This window comes from Pleurodeles waltl, chromosome 7 (genome assembly GCF_031143425.1).
Source record: "Pleurodeles waltl isolate 20211129_DDA chromosome 7, aPleWal1.hap1.20221129, whole genome shotgun sequence".
In the NCBI taxonomy this organism is placed as follows: Eukaryota; Metazoa; Chordata; class Amphibia; order Caudata; family Salamandridae; genus Pleurodeles; species Pleurodeles waltl.
Window position 1 is genome coordinate 83,023,477 of NC_090446.1, and position 16,155 is coordinate 83,039,631.

The 16,155-nt window shown below is 46.5% G+C and overlaps 1 protein-coding gene across 2 annotated transcripts in view; it reads left to right on the forward strand.

Annotated features, from left to right (window-relative positions):
* Positions 1-16,155, forward strand: part of GPR162 (G protein-coupled receptor 162) — a 99,953-nt gene that overhangs the window by 73,929 nt on the left and 9,869 nt on the right. For both annotated transcript variants that reach the window (XM_069243051.1, XM_069243052.1), the window contains exon 3: positions 6,479-6,668. In XM_069243051.1, the coding sequence (XP_069099152.1) occupies positions 6,479-6,668 (190 nt within the window). The remainder of the gene's footprint in view (positions 1-6,478; positions 6,669-16,155) is intronic.

Below are 16,155 nucleotides of genomic sequence, written 5' to 3' on the forward strand. Positions count from 1 at the left end.
CGCTTTTCACTGTGTCCATCATACACCAACTCTACCTCTCCCCCTCTTCTGATATGTCTTTTCACTTCTCGCTTCCCCTTTCATCTCTCCCTGTTTCTGCTCTCATTTCTCCTTAGTTCCTCCTGTCTTTCACTTAGCTTCTCTTTATCTCTCTAGTCTCTCTTTTCATACACTCTTCCTTCCCTGTACTCTCTCTTCCCCATTCTTTACTTCTCCCAATAGGAATTATTTTCGCTTTCTCCCTTCCTTTGTCCCTCTTACTTCCCTCGCACCTTCCTTTTTTTCTTTTTGTCATTCATTCACTCCCTCTCTTTTATACTCTCTCTCCCTCGCTCTCTCTTCTTTCTCTGTCCACTCTCTCTCGATTTCTCCCCCGCACCCCTTTCTCTTCCTCCATCTCCTTCTCTCAAGTTTTATGTTCTTTCTGTGCCCCCTCACCCTTTGTCTCCTTCTTACTCTCCCCTCCTTCTCTTCCCTCACTCCCTGACCCCACACCCTCTTCCCCCGCCCCTCTCTGCCTCACTCTAACTCTCGGTTCATCTCCGTCGGACTCTGTTTATTGGGTATTTTTACTCTTCTCATCAATTCCTCTGTCTGCTCCCTGACATATACCTTTCCCAGAAAGGGGGAAAAGTTAATTGATTCATTAATTAAATTGGGATAATTACATTAACAAGTTCATTACTTTAATTGCACAACTTAATCACCGCAGGAGCGCCCAATCGGCGGTTCTTGGGCAGATCATTCGGGAGATTAGAAAATGCAGTGAGCCCATTGGCAGGCGTCAGGGACAACCCCCCCCCCCCGTCCCCTCTAGCACGTGATTGGCTCAGGGGGGTCCCCTCTAACACGTGATTGGCTCAGGGGGCACCAGAGGAATACAGAGCCTGGCCACTCCGGGGCTGAAGGTAGTCTCAGGATGGTCCCTGGCAGAGCCTGTGGGATGGAGAGGACAGCCCAGGGTTGCACCTTTATCGGTGGGGATGGCAGGAAAAACAGAGAACTACAGAACCTGTTACCTAGAAGTTAGGGGAGAAAACAGTCCAAATTTACAAAGCCTGTCACCTTTATAGGTTGGGGTGGGAAGAGCAGTAGAGATTTACAGAATCTGTCACTTATAGGTAAAGGGCTGAGAGAACAGCCCACGATTACAGAGGATGACACCTTTTATAGATTATTGGGTGAGAACATCCAATGATTAAAGAGCCTTCACCTTTATAGGGTGGGACGGAGAGGACATTTTAGGACTACAGAACTTTCACCTTTATAGGGTGGGGTAGAAAGAAGAGCCCGGGATTACAGAGATTTCATCTTTATAGGATGGGATGGAGAGAACAGCCCAAGCTTGTAGAGGTTTTAACTTTATAGGTTGGGGAGGAGAGAAACGTTCAGGATTAGAGAGCTTTCACGTTTATAGGGTCAGGAGGAGACAAGAACCCAATATTACACAGCGTTCACCTTTATAGGGTGGGGACGAGGGAGGAACCCAGGATTACTGACCTTTCACCTCTATAGGATGGTGAGGAGAACAGCCCAGGATTAAAGCGCTTTCACCTTTATAGGTTGGAGAGGAGGGAATAGTCAGGATTACAGAATTTTTACCTTAATAGATTAGGGGCGGAAGGAACAGCCCAGGATCAAGGGGCTTTCACCTTTATAGGATGGTGAAGAGAGAACAGCACAGGATTAGAATCATCACCTTTATGTGTGTGTGTGTGGGGGGGGGGGGGGGGGGCGGGGGGAGAGAACAGCCAGGATTACAGAGTTTTCACCTTTATAGGTTGGAGAGGAGGGAATAGTCAGGATTACAGAATTTTTACCTTAATAGATTAGGGGCGGAAGGAACAGCCCAGGATCAAGGGGCTTTCACCTTTATAGGATGGTGAAGAGAGAACAGCACAGGATTAGAATCATCACCTTTATGTGTGTGTGGGGGGGGGGGGGGGGCGGGGGGAGAGAACAGCCAGGATTACAGAGTTTTCACCTTTATAGGGTGGGGCGGAGAGAACATTTTAGGATTACTTAACTTTCACTTTTATAGGGCCAGGAGGAGAGAATAACCCAGGATTACTGAGCTCTCACCTTTGTAGGTTGGAGCGGAGGGAACATGCAAGGAGTACGGAGCTCTCACCTTTATGGGGGGTTGGGGAGGAGGAGAACAGCCGGGATTACAGTGTGTTCACCTTTATAGGGCCAGGAGGAGAGAATAACCCAGGATTACTGAGCTCTCACCTTTGTACGGTGGGGACGCGGGAGGAACCCAGGATTAAGGAGCTTTCACCTTTATAGAATGGTGAGGAGAGAACAGCCCAGGATTCGAGTTTTCACTTTTAGGGGAGGTGGGGTGGAGTACAGCCAGGATTACAGTGTGTTCTCCTTTATAGGGCCAGGAGGAGAGAATAACCCAGGATTACAGAGCTCTCACCTTTGTAGGTTGGAGGAGAGAGCAGCCCTGGATTAGAGTTTTCACTTTTACAGGCGGAGTGGAGGGAACAGCATTGGATTACAGAGCTCTCACCTTTGTAGGTTGGGAGGAGAGAGCAGCCCTGGATTAGAGTTTTCACTTTTAGGGGAGGTGGGGTGGAGTACAGCCAGGATTACAGTGTGTTCTCCTTTATAGGGCCAGGAGGAGAGAATAACCCAGGATTACAGAGCTCTCACCTTTGTAGGTTGGAGGAGAGAGCAGCCCTGGATTAGAGTTTTCACTTTTACAGGCGGAGTGGAGGGAACAGCATTGGATTACAGAGCTCTCACCTTTGTAGGTTGGGAGGAGAGAGCAGCCCTGGATTAGAGTTTTCACTTTTACAGGCGGAGTGGAGGGAACAGCATTGGATTACAGAGCTCTCACCTTTGTAGGTTGGGAGGAGAGAGCAGCCCTGGATTAGAGTTTTCACTTTTAGGGGAGGTGGGGTGGAGTACAGCCAGGATTACAGTGTGTTCTCCTTTATAGGGCCAGGAGGAGAGAATAACCCAGGATTACAGAGCTCTCACCTTTGTAGGTTGGGAGGAGAGAACAGACCTGGATTAGAGTTTTCACTTTTAGGGGAGGTGGGGTGGAGTACAGCCAGGATTACAGTGTGTTCTCCTTTATAGGGCCAGGAGGAGAGAATAACCCAGGATTACAGAGCTCTCACCTTTGTAGGTTGGAGGAGAGAGCAGCCCTGGATTAGAGTTTTCACTTTTACAGGCGGAGTGGAGGGAACAGCATTGGATTACAGAGCTCTCACCTTTGTAGGTTGGGAGGAGAGAGCAGCCCTGGATTAGAGTTTTCACTTTTACAGGCGGAGTGGAGGGAACAGCATTGGATTACAGAGCTCTCACCTTTGTAGGTTGGGAGGAGAGAGCAGCCCTGGATTAGAGTTTTCACTTTTAGGGGAGGTGGGGTGGAGTACAGCCAGGATTACAGTGTGTTCTCCTTTATAGGGCCAGGAGGAGAGAATAACCCAGGATTACAGAGCTCTCACCTTTGTAGGTTGGAGGAGAGAACAGACCTGGATTAGAGTTTTCACTTTTACAGGCGGAGTGGAGGGAACAGCATTGGATTACAGAGCTCTCACCTTTGTAGGTTGGAGGAGAGAGCAGCCCTGGATTAGAGTTTTCACTTTTACAGGCGGAGTGGAGGGAACAGCATTGGATTACAGAGCTCTCACCTTTGTAGGTTGGAGGAGAGGGCAGCCCTGGATTAGAGTTTTCACTTTTACAGGCGGAGTGGAGGGAACAGCATTGGATTACAGAGCTCTCACCTTTGTAGGTTGGAGGAGAGAGCAGCCCTGGATTACCGAGCCTGACACCCTTTTAAACTGAGAGAACGGCTGGGGTGGAGAGATGGGCTCCTGAGTACAGAGCCCCTCACCCTCCTAGAGGGCGTTGAGAGAACTGCTCTTACAGGACCTGTCACTTCAAGGTGGGGGAGGGGAGTCCAAGGGACTGTCAAAGGTGTAAGTGGCATGCCACATATATGCTTGTTAGGCTCCAGGGTTTGGCGCAATGAACGGACTCAAGGGACTGGCACCAAGGGTAGAGAGTCCGAACATTCCCTGTGCTTCCCAGTGAAACACATATAGAATATATATGAATATATCCATGCTGCATAGTTTGGTTTTACATCACATAATTCCAGTTTATATGCCCATATTATCACCGACCACCAAGGATAGCCATCATACGCAAACAATTCCACTGCCATTATGCCAGGAAATGCCCCCTTCTTGTCTAGAATGTCAGTTATTTATCAGTGATTGGCACCATCATTCCAGCTCCACCGTTATGCCATGGATGGGTTCCGTTATGGCGCAAATGCCTACAGTATGCCAAAATGGCTAACCTTAGGCAAGTGGGTGTCTTATTATGTCAGGTATACCCTCAATATGCAGAGAATCCCCACGGAACGCCAGGGCCCACATTATGCCGGAGATGGACACCATGATGGCCACTATTGTTCCAGAGCAACCTTTATGCCAAGTGTGCCCTCCGTCACCCCAAGTAAGGCCTCAGCATACCAAGAATGGTACCATTATACCCTGGGCCTCATTTACACTGCACCAACGGAGTGGCGCAGTGTGCCGGCCCATATTTATAAGGCCACACAAAGTCACCTTGTGCAGCTTTTCATGGCCTTGAAAATATGGACCCCTTTCATGCATTACACTGTGAGAAAAGGGCGGGTTTTAGGTGTTTCCATGCAACTTCCATGGAATCCAAAAGAATCCCACGCATTCCCAGATTTACAACTCTGGGAATGCGTTAGATTCCTACACCACCTCAGGGGTGGCGTTAAAGTGCAGCAGTGGGGGTAAATAACATTATTTCTCCCCATTTTTACCTCTTTCTATGCAAGCTGCATTCTACAGCACACATAGAAAGAGGAAAACGCCATGAAGGACTGTTTATGTGCATGAAGTTGTCCCTTCCTGCACATAAACAATCATCCCTGCAACGCAGGTACTCTTGCATCATGGTGCAAGGGTGCCTGCATTGGTGCTAGGCAGCAATTTGTGCGCCAGTGCAGGGGTCCCTTTGTTTCGATGAAGGGCGGTACAGCAGAAAGGCTTTCGGCGCTGCCCTGAGCCAAAACGTAGTAAATGAGGCCCTTGGTGAGGACCCAGTCATGCCAGAAATGCCAACGATAGGAACCAAATACCACAATTATGACAGTGGCACACCCATTTTTTTTTTACCATAGAAGAAACCCCTTATCCTATGAAGACCAGATGATAATGTTGAAGAGGGGTACCACCCCTGGAGCATTCATTCTGTATCATACACATACACAAAGACACATGTATGCTCTCTTTGTCCCATACACACATATGCATATATTGTCATGCATATATGTGCCTACTCTCACACGCACACACAGCCAGATAGTGTCATAAACACACATACATATACATGCAGACACATGCACTCTCTGTCTCTCTCTCTCTCTCACACACACACACACAGATACACACACACACATACACATATTGTCATACACACATGCACTCACACACACACAGCCACATACTGTTATAAACACACACACATATACATTCAGACACATGCACCCTCTGTCTCTCTCTCTCACACACACACACATAGACAGATACACACACATACACACACACATTCACATAGTCATACACACGCACACTCACCCACACAGCCACATACTTTCATAAGCACACACACACGCACACATACACACACACACAGACACATAATCTCTCTCTCTCTATATATATATATATATACACACACACACACACACACACACACATATATATATATCTCACAGACACACACAAACACACACACATATTGTCAAACACATGTGGCTCACTCTCACACACACACACACACGTCATGCACACATGCGCTCACTCTCACACACCAAGACGCACACACGTCATGCACACATGTGCTCACTCTCACACACCAAGACGCACACACCCGGACAGACAGACACACACACACGTGCACTAACTCACTTCTCACAGCCCTGAGACAAAGAAGCATGTCTGGCCATGTGTCCCAGTCCCCCCACCTCTTCCAGTGCTACCAGCATCTCAGCTTTTGCACCCTGATTAAAAATCAGATTTTCTAGCTTGGCTCAGCACACCCTTTACCTTGGCTGCTACTGTCACTCACAGGGTCTGAATCGGTGCATTGTAGCCTCTGCAGTGTACACAAAGTGGAATTTGGTAGTTCAAAACTATCTGGCTTACACTAGGGCCTCCTAGTGGCTATTCCTGCACACCGACATTCTGAATGATAAGCCACCACTGGTGACCTCCAGGGCCAGGTGAACGAAGCAGGGAGCTGTAGTCTGTTCCCTCTCAGAATTGGTGGGAGAGGAGATGGGGCAGGGGTATAAAGTACAGCACTGCTCGCTTTGGATGTGCCCAGGCAACAGTGACTTGGTGTAATAGTGACTGAGAGATTCCTGTCTTCTGATCCTGCAGTGACCCCCTCTGGTCTTTCTTCTTTCCTGCAGGTGGTTAGCTTTGTGAGTCTGAAGTACAACAGTGCCCCCATCTGGATGGTGCTGTGTGTGCTCTGGTGCTCCATGGTGCAGACACTGCTGCTTCCCTCGTTCATCTGGTCCTGCGAGCGGTACCGGGCGGATGTCAAGACCGTGTGGGAGCAGTGTGTGGCCATCATGTCCGAGGAGGATGGGGATGAAGGTAAGCACGTCCTAATCCAAGACCACTCCAAGGAAGCACCATAATAAGTTTCTTCTGGTCCCAGCCCTGTCTCTCGGTCACCACTTATGGACATATTTGATACAGCAACCTCACTTGATCGGTTCCACAGGTGGATGCATTGCTACCTCGAGAGTCACTGAACTGTACACATCAATCAGTACACTTTTCCCTTACAGGGACCATTCTTATGGTTCTGTGGTGAACAAGGGACTGAGTACTGATGAGGGGGGTGTAAAATTTGCATAGTTTGCTTTTGCATAATTATGTGAAATTTCTGAAAAATTATGTGAATTTTAAATCTGTGATTTTGCATTATATTTTAACACAAAATGCGTCCTCACGTCAATTTTTGCTGCAAGGACCCATTCAACTAAAACACCACAAACAACATCTGCTTGTGTTTTCTTGTTCCCTTGCAATCGTGGTAAATCTTTACCATTAATGGGCACGTTCGTGCTCCATTTTGTTTTTACTGTAAATGGCACGTAATTACGTGAAGTGGTATAATGGCATCATTTTAGAAATTTCACTTAACAAGCGCAACTCGAAATTCCCCGTATTACGTGAATTGCATCAGCGTAATCTTTCGCGGAAGCCTAGTTAGTATCACACAATGCTGATATTAAAATATATTAAATGAAAAAAACACGGCAAAAAAGTTATGGTTCTGACACAAACTGCAAAATCACTGAAACGCGTCAGTTTTGGATTCCAAGGTACACAACATATGTCATAACTTGCAGAGCACACCATGTTGCTTTCTTTTCAACTATACTTTTTTCATGCCGTTGGCAAATTGGTGTTTTGACGATGGTGCGCTGCACGAGTCCTAGTGTGTGTTGGGAGTCATAACTAGCAAACTTCAGTGATTTTGCATATTTGATCCAGAATCATAATTCAGGGGCATATTTACAAAAATTGGCATAGGGCAGCTCCGCAAGTCGTTTTGCTGCAATGCCCTACAATATGGGTACTTGCAAAGATTTTCGCTGGGGCCAAAATTTTGGTCTGTGTTGTGACCGAGGGCCACATTGATGTGAAAAGGGCGACGGTCATGGTTGGGGGGTGGTTCGGGGGGATGTTGGAGGTAAGGTGGATTTAGGGGAGCAAAGCATAAACACCTAGTGGCTGAACTGCACAAAGTGAGATCAGAAAATTTGGGATTAATCATGGTTCCCTACTTTACCAAATTGTGTGATCCCATGCAATTGTTTTATTACACTTTCCCTTAATTCTCACATATAAAAGGACTCAAAATACAGGACTTCAGGATGCATTATGTACGAAACTTTCTCATGTGTTTGATTTAATAAACAATATTGTTGTTCATGTATAATACAAACCCAGGCCACTCAAAGGGTCACATAACAACTGGCTTGCCTCTTAGTTCACTATTGGCACTGTTGCCAGGGTGGGGAAGAATGAATGTTTCCAGATTCATGTTTAAAAAAAAAAAAGATCACTTTAAAAAAAAAAAAAAACTCTTCAATATTCAATGTACTGATATATTCCAATTTAATAAGGTGAAATGGTTCTGCATTTTAATAAAGTATACTTTTTGAATTCTGAAAAAACATATTTTTACACTTTTGCTGCACAATGTCTTTAAAAATGAAAATGTTCTTATAGTTAAGTGCTGCAGGAGCACCTAAATATAGTCTCTTTTTAACTTCAATTAAAATAAATACACAATAGCCTGTTTAGTGCTGAGTTGGATAAACAGCAGCCCAGTGCTGCTGGTGACCCGGGGGCCACATGTAAAGATCGGGGGGGGGGGGCGCATGCAGCCCCCGGGCCATACTTTGAGTCTCGCTGCTTGGAATGATCCCCTTCATTTGACTTTTATCAGTCCACTGGTCACATTTAGGGAGCTGATTTTTTATTTTTTATTCAGCACTCCAGGCGAGTGCATGTGTTTTCTAGCTCTCTCCTTCCTGTGATGATTCTTCCCCCTTTTCCCCAAATACCCCATTGCACTGTGTTGCTCCCACCACACCCAGCTTGTCTGTAAAAGCAAAGCAACAGTGATAATTCTGGCTCGGGTATAGCTGAAGAGCAGACTTTGAGGGTTGCTTTTGTTTTATCTCCTGCATTCCACACATTGCATGACAGCCAGTGATGCTGGAAAAATGTTTAGAGTGGCAATGCTGGCCAACAACATCACCTCACAAAAGCCACTGGGTTACAGGACACTCTGCCTGTGAAAACACAACAAATGCTGACAACCCAAAGAAAAAAAACATTTGACAGGCTCCTTTATTGTTCATCCTCTTTTTCAGCTCTTTCAAGTTTTCTGCAGCGCACCTCACAACCCTCTAATTCCAGCCCCACGGGCATTGGCACACAAAGGTCTTTATGGCACTGGGGAAGTGCCATCTGTTGCACTCAGCTTGCCTCTGAATCAGAAGGTGTACTTAGAATGACACTTCTCCTGGAGGCACAGGCATCTGCTTCCTTGGCCAACATACAGACATTTCCATATTTGTTTTAAACTCTGTACAGAGTTTTCAGAGTGAAAAATATTTGAAAAATAAACAACACCATTTATAAAGAATGAAAAGATTGAATTCAATGAGCAGTTTTAAGACACTTTAAGATATATGTTTGCTTTTTATCCCTTAGTTTTTTACTTTTGTTAAACAATATCCACAAACATTGGCAAAGCCAGTTGTTTGCCACTCTCATTATGAAGAGTAATCTTTTGACTTTGCCAGTGCTTGTTTCCTGTTACCCTATCCCCCGCTTCTTTACTCATTTGCTACCCACCAGTCTTCACTCACCACATAGGCTGCCCTTGCCCCTTCCTGCACCAATGGCCACCAGGTTGTCACAGTGGTTTTTTTCCGGTCACAGTCAGTTTTTCCAGGAGGTGTCTTTACTCAACTGGTGTTCCCAGACAGTCTCGTCATTCTCCTCGGGTTTAATTAAAAGGGTTGGATGAACATTTTCCAAATTTGTGAGGCTTGATCTCATTTACTGTTTTTTCGAGGATCGGTGACTTTTGGTTCAGGCATTTTTTTGGCAATTTCAAACACATAACTGCATTGTGAGTGTGCGAAGTATGCATATATCTGTGGCCCTGCCTGTGTCGAGCAAGAATATTAAAGAAAGGGAATCAAGGCAAACAATTGGCTGAATATTCCTCATTTCGTTTATAGGAATAATGAGGATTTGCTATGAATGGTATGTTCTCGATTGGCTGGAATCCTATGAAAAATGCCATTTTCTTACCCACATATCAGAACAATCAAAGGAGGGAAAATGTAAAATGGTCTTTTTTGACTCAAGAAAACATACGGGGCAGATTTACAAGAAGTTGGTGCAGCGGCCCGATGTGCTGCTTTTCTTTCTTCCCCCTACCACCACTTAACGAAACCATGGTTGCGCCGTATTTATAATATGGCGCACCATGGCAGTCGTTAGCATATTAGCGTCAAAGATTTTTATGCTATTGTGGTGCTTTACTGCACTAGAGTAAAAAATGTTGACGGTAGTGGAGCAAAGCAGCGGGAGGCCCGTGGGTTATTATGGGAGCATCATTTTAACGCCTGCTCTCAGCAGGCGTTAAAAAATAACGGGAAAAATGGTGCAGTGAAAAGTTGTAAATTTCTCTGTGCCATTTTTTGGGCCCTCCCTGCGTCGGCACGCCCCCTGTTGCATACATTATGCCTGACGGAAGCGTAACGTGGCTTAAGGGTTTAGAAAGTGGAGCAATGCAAGCAATGTGACACTTTGTAAATCTGGGGGGGGCACCTTAGCACCGCCATAGCATAAAAAAATGACGCTTGGGCGACGCGGATGACCATGGGGCTTGCAAATATGCCTGTACATTTTTAAACATTGTGTATAGCAATTAGTATAGCATTTTATGGTTTGAGGAACGGCTTCATTCTGTAGAAGTCCTCTCCACATTTGTGGTTATCAGGAGTTCCAAAAAAGTTGGTCAGCTTTTGACAAAGTTCCTAATCTAAAATGGCTGCCTGGCAGTGCACTGGTGACAGAAGGACTTTAGCCCCAGATGCTGCTCATGAGCGATAGGGGTTGAATTTGAGGTGCTACCCATGCTGCCTTTCCATTTGTGAACAAGACACCTGGGCCTATATTTATACTTTTTCTGCGCCTCATTTGCGTCACTTTTTGACGCAAAAGCGGCACAAACTTACAAAATACAATTATATTTTGTAAGTTTGCGCCGCTTTTGCATCAAAAAGTGACGCAAATGCGGTGCAATAAAAGTATAAATATGGGCCCTGGGCGGATATCAGCTGCCTCAATCCTCGGCGACTGGCAAAATGCTTTGGGCAACATTGGACCAGGGCAGCTGTCCCAGGGCCCTGTTTTTAAACGCTACCACAGCGCCAGGGCATCTTTAAGGTGACAAGCTCCACCATGGCTCACACCGAGTCATGAGTGAGAGGACCGGGACGTGTCCCAACCACACCTGATCTCTGGGCACAAGAGCAGCTGCGGCCGGCCTTGGAAAAGCGATGCAAATGTGAGAGCAACACCAGAACAGCTCAATAGATGGAGTTTCAGACTATATTTGAATTCAGAAACAGAGGCATAGGCTTTGAGTTGGTATGGGGGGGGGGGTTAAAGTAGTTCAACCAAACAGAACCTTTATGTGGTGGAAGTGTTGTCTGAGTACAGCAACAAAATGAAAGTTGGCCGACAGTAGGGATTGTGATGGGTGTGAGGTAAGATCTAATGGAAGACGTATGCGGTGCAGGTGCCATGCAAAGCTTTGAAGACCAGCATGAGTAATTTGTCCTGTGCCCTGTTTTGGGCTGACAGCCAGCCTGCAGCCAGTGAAGTGAGTTAGATGGGATTGTGGGTAAGATAAATGGCATCTGATTGCAACATTAATGATCTTGTACGCGGAAAAAGCTTAGACGGACAAGCCTGCCCATAAGCTGTTGCAGTAATCTAACTTGCTCATGACCAGTGTATTTAATAGGGATTTAGCCATCTGGGAGGGGAGATGCTGCCTGATCTTCTAATATTTATCAGTGGGAGCCTAGGACCAGTAATAGTGCAGGAGATGAATGATTTGAGTCGCGTAGGGGAGGCAAAAGAGATGCTTAAGTCCCTGGCTGAAGGAGGTGGTGCCAGGCTATAGGGTGGGAATAAGATTGGGCAGCAGAGAAACATCTGAGAAGCAGAAAGTTGGAGAAACGATTTCCATCTTGAAGAAATTTAGCGATAGTGGGCCTACGGTCATCGAGTTTCATAAAGCCGCTGGTCTGAAAATGTGGTCTTGATATGTGATGTAATTGAAGACAATGAAAGAAAAAATGGAAGTTGTCTGTACACAGGTGTTACAAGAAGCCAAAGTAGGGAATTTAATCCAATCAAACAGTACTTATAAAGCATGGCTTATCACCAGCAAGGGTATGCCTTCATTGGCAATATATATGGTAGAGATTCAGAACAGTAAAGGTTGGAGGGCAAAACCTTGGGGGACACCCACTGGTGAAGAGTCGGAATTTGAGAAGGGATGGTTTTATGTGTAGGAGAACCTCTTTGGTGTATTTTAAGTGACTCCCAGTGAGGGAAGGGGTCTTATTATGGCAGCTTGATTGACTCTGTCGAATGCTGTAGAACAGTCCCCGCAACAAGAATAGAGGCAAGATGGTTGTGGGGGTTATGGGTAAGAATGTTTGAGCTGTAGATAAGTCTTGTTTCAGAGGACTGCCTGATGTCAGTGTGTTTTGACTGTGTCACTGGGATCCTGCTAGCCAGGACCCCAGTGCTTATGGTTTTTCGCCTCCTTGTCAGTATGTTTCACTGTTTTTGAAAGTATGCTAGACTTTAACTCTGGAATCCTGCTAACTAAGACCCCAGTGCTTATGTTCTCTCTGTTTCTAAATGTATCACTACATACTGGTAACCCAGTATTCCACTCCAAATTGGCATACTGGTCCCCCCTTAGAAGCTCCTAGTATATGGTACCTAGGTACCCAGGGCACTGGGGTTCCAGGGGATCCCTATGGGCTGCAGCATTACTTAGGCCACCCATAGGAGCCCATGCAAAGGCTTCTTTAGAACTGCCATTGCAGCCTGTGTGAAATGGTGCATGCACCATTTCACAGCCATTTACACTGCACCAGGTCACTTATAAGTCACCTATATGTCATACCTTCCAACCATAAAGGCTGGGTGCAAAGTACCCATGTGTGAGGGCACCTCTGCACTACCAGAAGTGCTCCCACGTTGTCCAGGACCATTTTCCCAGACTTCGTGAGTGCGGGGACGCCATTTTACGCGTGCCTATGTCCAGCTTCACAATGGTAACCCCGAATATGGTCATGTAAGGTGTCTAACAACTGGGAATTGTACCCCAATACTGATTCCAGTATTGGTTCCACAATCCCATGCACTCTGGGGGCTCCTCAGTGGACCCCCAGTACTGCCATACCAGCCTTCTGAGGTTTTCCAGGCAACCCCAGCAGCTGCCACCTCACAGACAGGTTTCTTCCCTCTTGTTGCTTGAGCTGCTCAAGCCCAGGAAGGCAGAACACAGGATTTCCTTTGGGAGAGGGGTGTTACACCCTCTCCCTTTGGAAATAGGGGTTTCAGGCTTTGGAGGGGTAGCCTCCCAGAGCCTCTGGAAATGCTTTAAAAGGCACAGATGGTGGCCTCTTTGCATAATCCAGTCTACACTGGTTCAGGGACCTCCAGCCCCTGCTCTGGTGTGAAACTGAACAAAGGAAAGGGGAGTGACCACTCCCCTGTCCATCACCACCCCTTGGATTCCAAGGTGGTGAGGCACTCTGGGAGCATCTGAGTGGCCAGTGCCAGCAGGTGATGTCAGGGTCCTCCCCTGATAGGTGCTTACCTGGTTAGGTGACTGATCCCCCTTTCAGGGCTATTTAGGAGCTCTCTTTTGGGTGGTTCTTCAGATTCAGATTGCAAGCCTCCAGCAGGAATCCTCTGCATCCTTTACTTCATCTTCTACCGGCGGAACCGCAGCTGATCCCTCCAGGAACACTACAAACTGCAACAAAGAAGCAAAGACGACTTCTGCAACATTGGAACTTCAGCTCCTGCCAGCAACTGCAACAGTTTCCAGGTTGTGCACCCTCCGAGGACTGCCTGTCTTCAGCCTGCGTCAGAAGAACCGAAGGAATCTCTCGTGGAGTGATGGAATCACTTCCCTGCTTCAGCAGGCACCTCTCTGCAGTGACGACCAGTGGCGTGGGTCCCCTCTCCAGGTAACAAGCGTGGATCCAGCAACACAGATGGTGGACTAAAGTAACCCCGACAGTCCCAACGCCCAGCTGTCCAACTTTGGTGGAGGAAAGAGCTTGCATCATCACGCAAGACAGTACCCCCGTGCACCAAGTGACTTGCAGGTGCCAAGGCTTGTGTGTGACCTTCCAAGAAGTTCTTTGTGCACAGCACAGCTTAGGCCCCCAGCACTCCATTCTGCGACACACAGCTTCCTGAGTTGTTCTCCGGCAGCGTGGGGTCCCTTTGTGTCGTGCTGTGTGGGCTTCCATTTGCAACTCCTTTGTCCCCATGCTGTGGGACTCCTGTGCATGCAGCCTGGTCTTCTGAGGGCTCTCTGAGTTGTTGAGGGTCCCCTCTGTCTCTCCCCCAGGTAGAGGCCACCAGGTCCCTCTTGGTCCCGGGCAAAGCCATTTTCCACTAACCGTGAGCTTTGCATGTGCCAAGGCTTGTTGGCGGAATCCAGCAACGCAAACCAGACTGCAATCATCCATCTGGCGTGGGAAATCTTCTGCACCAACCAGGAACCTGCATCTGTCTTCTTGGGTGCATAACTGACTTTGTCTTCTCACCAGTGGTTCTTCCTTTGCACCTTCATCTGGGTTATCAGGGGCTCCTGTTCTCTCTGGACTCTTCAGTGCTTCTTGGACTTGGTCCCCTTCTTCCACAGGTCTTCAGGTCCAGGAATCCATCATTGGAGTCTTGCAGTCTTTCCTGGTTCTTGCATAATCTTCTATCACAGCTTCTTGTGTGTTTCAGGAAACATACTGTGATTTACTCCTGTTTTTCTGGGCTCTGGGGTGGGGTCTATTACTTACCTTTGGTGTTTTCTTACACTCCCAGCGCCCCTCTACACACTACACTTGCCTAGGTTGGAAGCCGACTTTCGCATTTCACTATTTTAGTATATGGTTTGTGTTCCCCCTAGGCCCATTGCAACCTATTGTGATTTTCACTATTTGCACTGTTTCCTAACTGTTTACTTAGCTGTTTTTGGATTTTAGTGTATATACTGTGTATATTATTTACCTCCTAAGGGAGTATAGTCTCTAAGGTATTTTTTGCATTTGTGTCACCCCAAAAAAAAAGTACCTTTATTTTTGTAACACTGAGTATTTTCTTCCATGTGTGTGCGTACTGTGTGACCTCAGTGGTATTGCAAGAGCTTTGCATGTCTCCTAGTTCAGCCTTGGCTGCTCAGCTACAGCTACCTTTAGACTGCCTAGCTGCTAGACACTGACTGCATTTCACTAATAAGGGATAACTGGACCTGGTATAAGGTGTAAGTACCTTTAGTACCCACTACAAACCAGGCCAGCCTCCTACAGAGTGTAATTTGTAAAAGCCAAATAGATTGTAATGAATTATGTGAATTGGAGGAGGAAAGGTAAGGATCTAATTGACGGAGAAGACAGTAAAGAGTTTTAAGGAAGACAGGAAGTTGGGTGGTGGGTGATGGTTTGAGGTGGAGGTCGGATCATTAGTCAGGATACCCACATCCTTAATCACTCTGGGGCATATTTACAAGCCCCTTCAGCCACCTTAGCAGCGCCATATCGTCAGTTTTTTACGCTAAGGTGGATTTTCTGCCGCTTTCATTGTGCCACTTTGTAAGCCCTTGCCCCACATTATGCCTGTGTCATGCATAATGTCATGCATAATGTACGCAAGGGGGGGCGTTCCGGTGCAGGGAGGCTCAGAGCAGGCGTTAAAATTACGCACCAATTATCTTCAATGGGCCTACCTGTGGTTTACTGCACTAGTGTCAACATTTTTGACAATATTGTAAATATGGCACAACCATGGAGCAGTTAGGTTCCAATGGGGGGGTGGAGGGCATCTATGATGTGCTACTTTCTTGTAAATATGCCCCTCTGGGTTCATTCCAAAGAGTAGAGGATGGTTAAAAAGTGTGGGAGGCGATGTAGGAACTTGATGAAAGGGTTATCGATGGTGGACAGGAGGGGTTGGCATCCCCTCTGTGATCTCACCAATCATGTCAATGATAGTACCGTTTGTGATATCATCTCTGCAAACAATGTTTTTTAGGTTGTGGATTGAAACTGTAACACACCTTGCACTAAACTTTTTACGGGATGTTAGTATCGAAAAAGATAGGCGAGTAAAAGTTGACTTTTTACCTTAACAGCTGCACGCCATTTAAATTTAAATATTATCTGACCTTTTACAAATTATTGATATTTGAAATAATAACGAACACATTTGCATATTAATG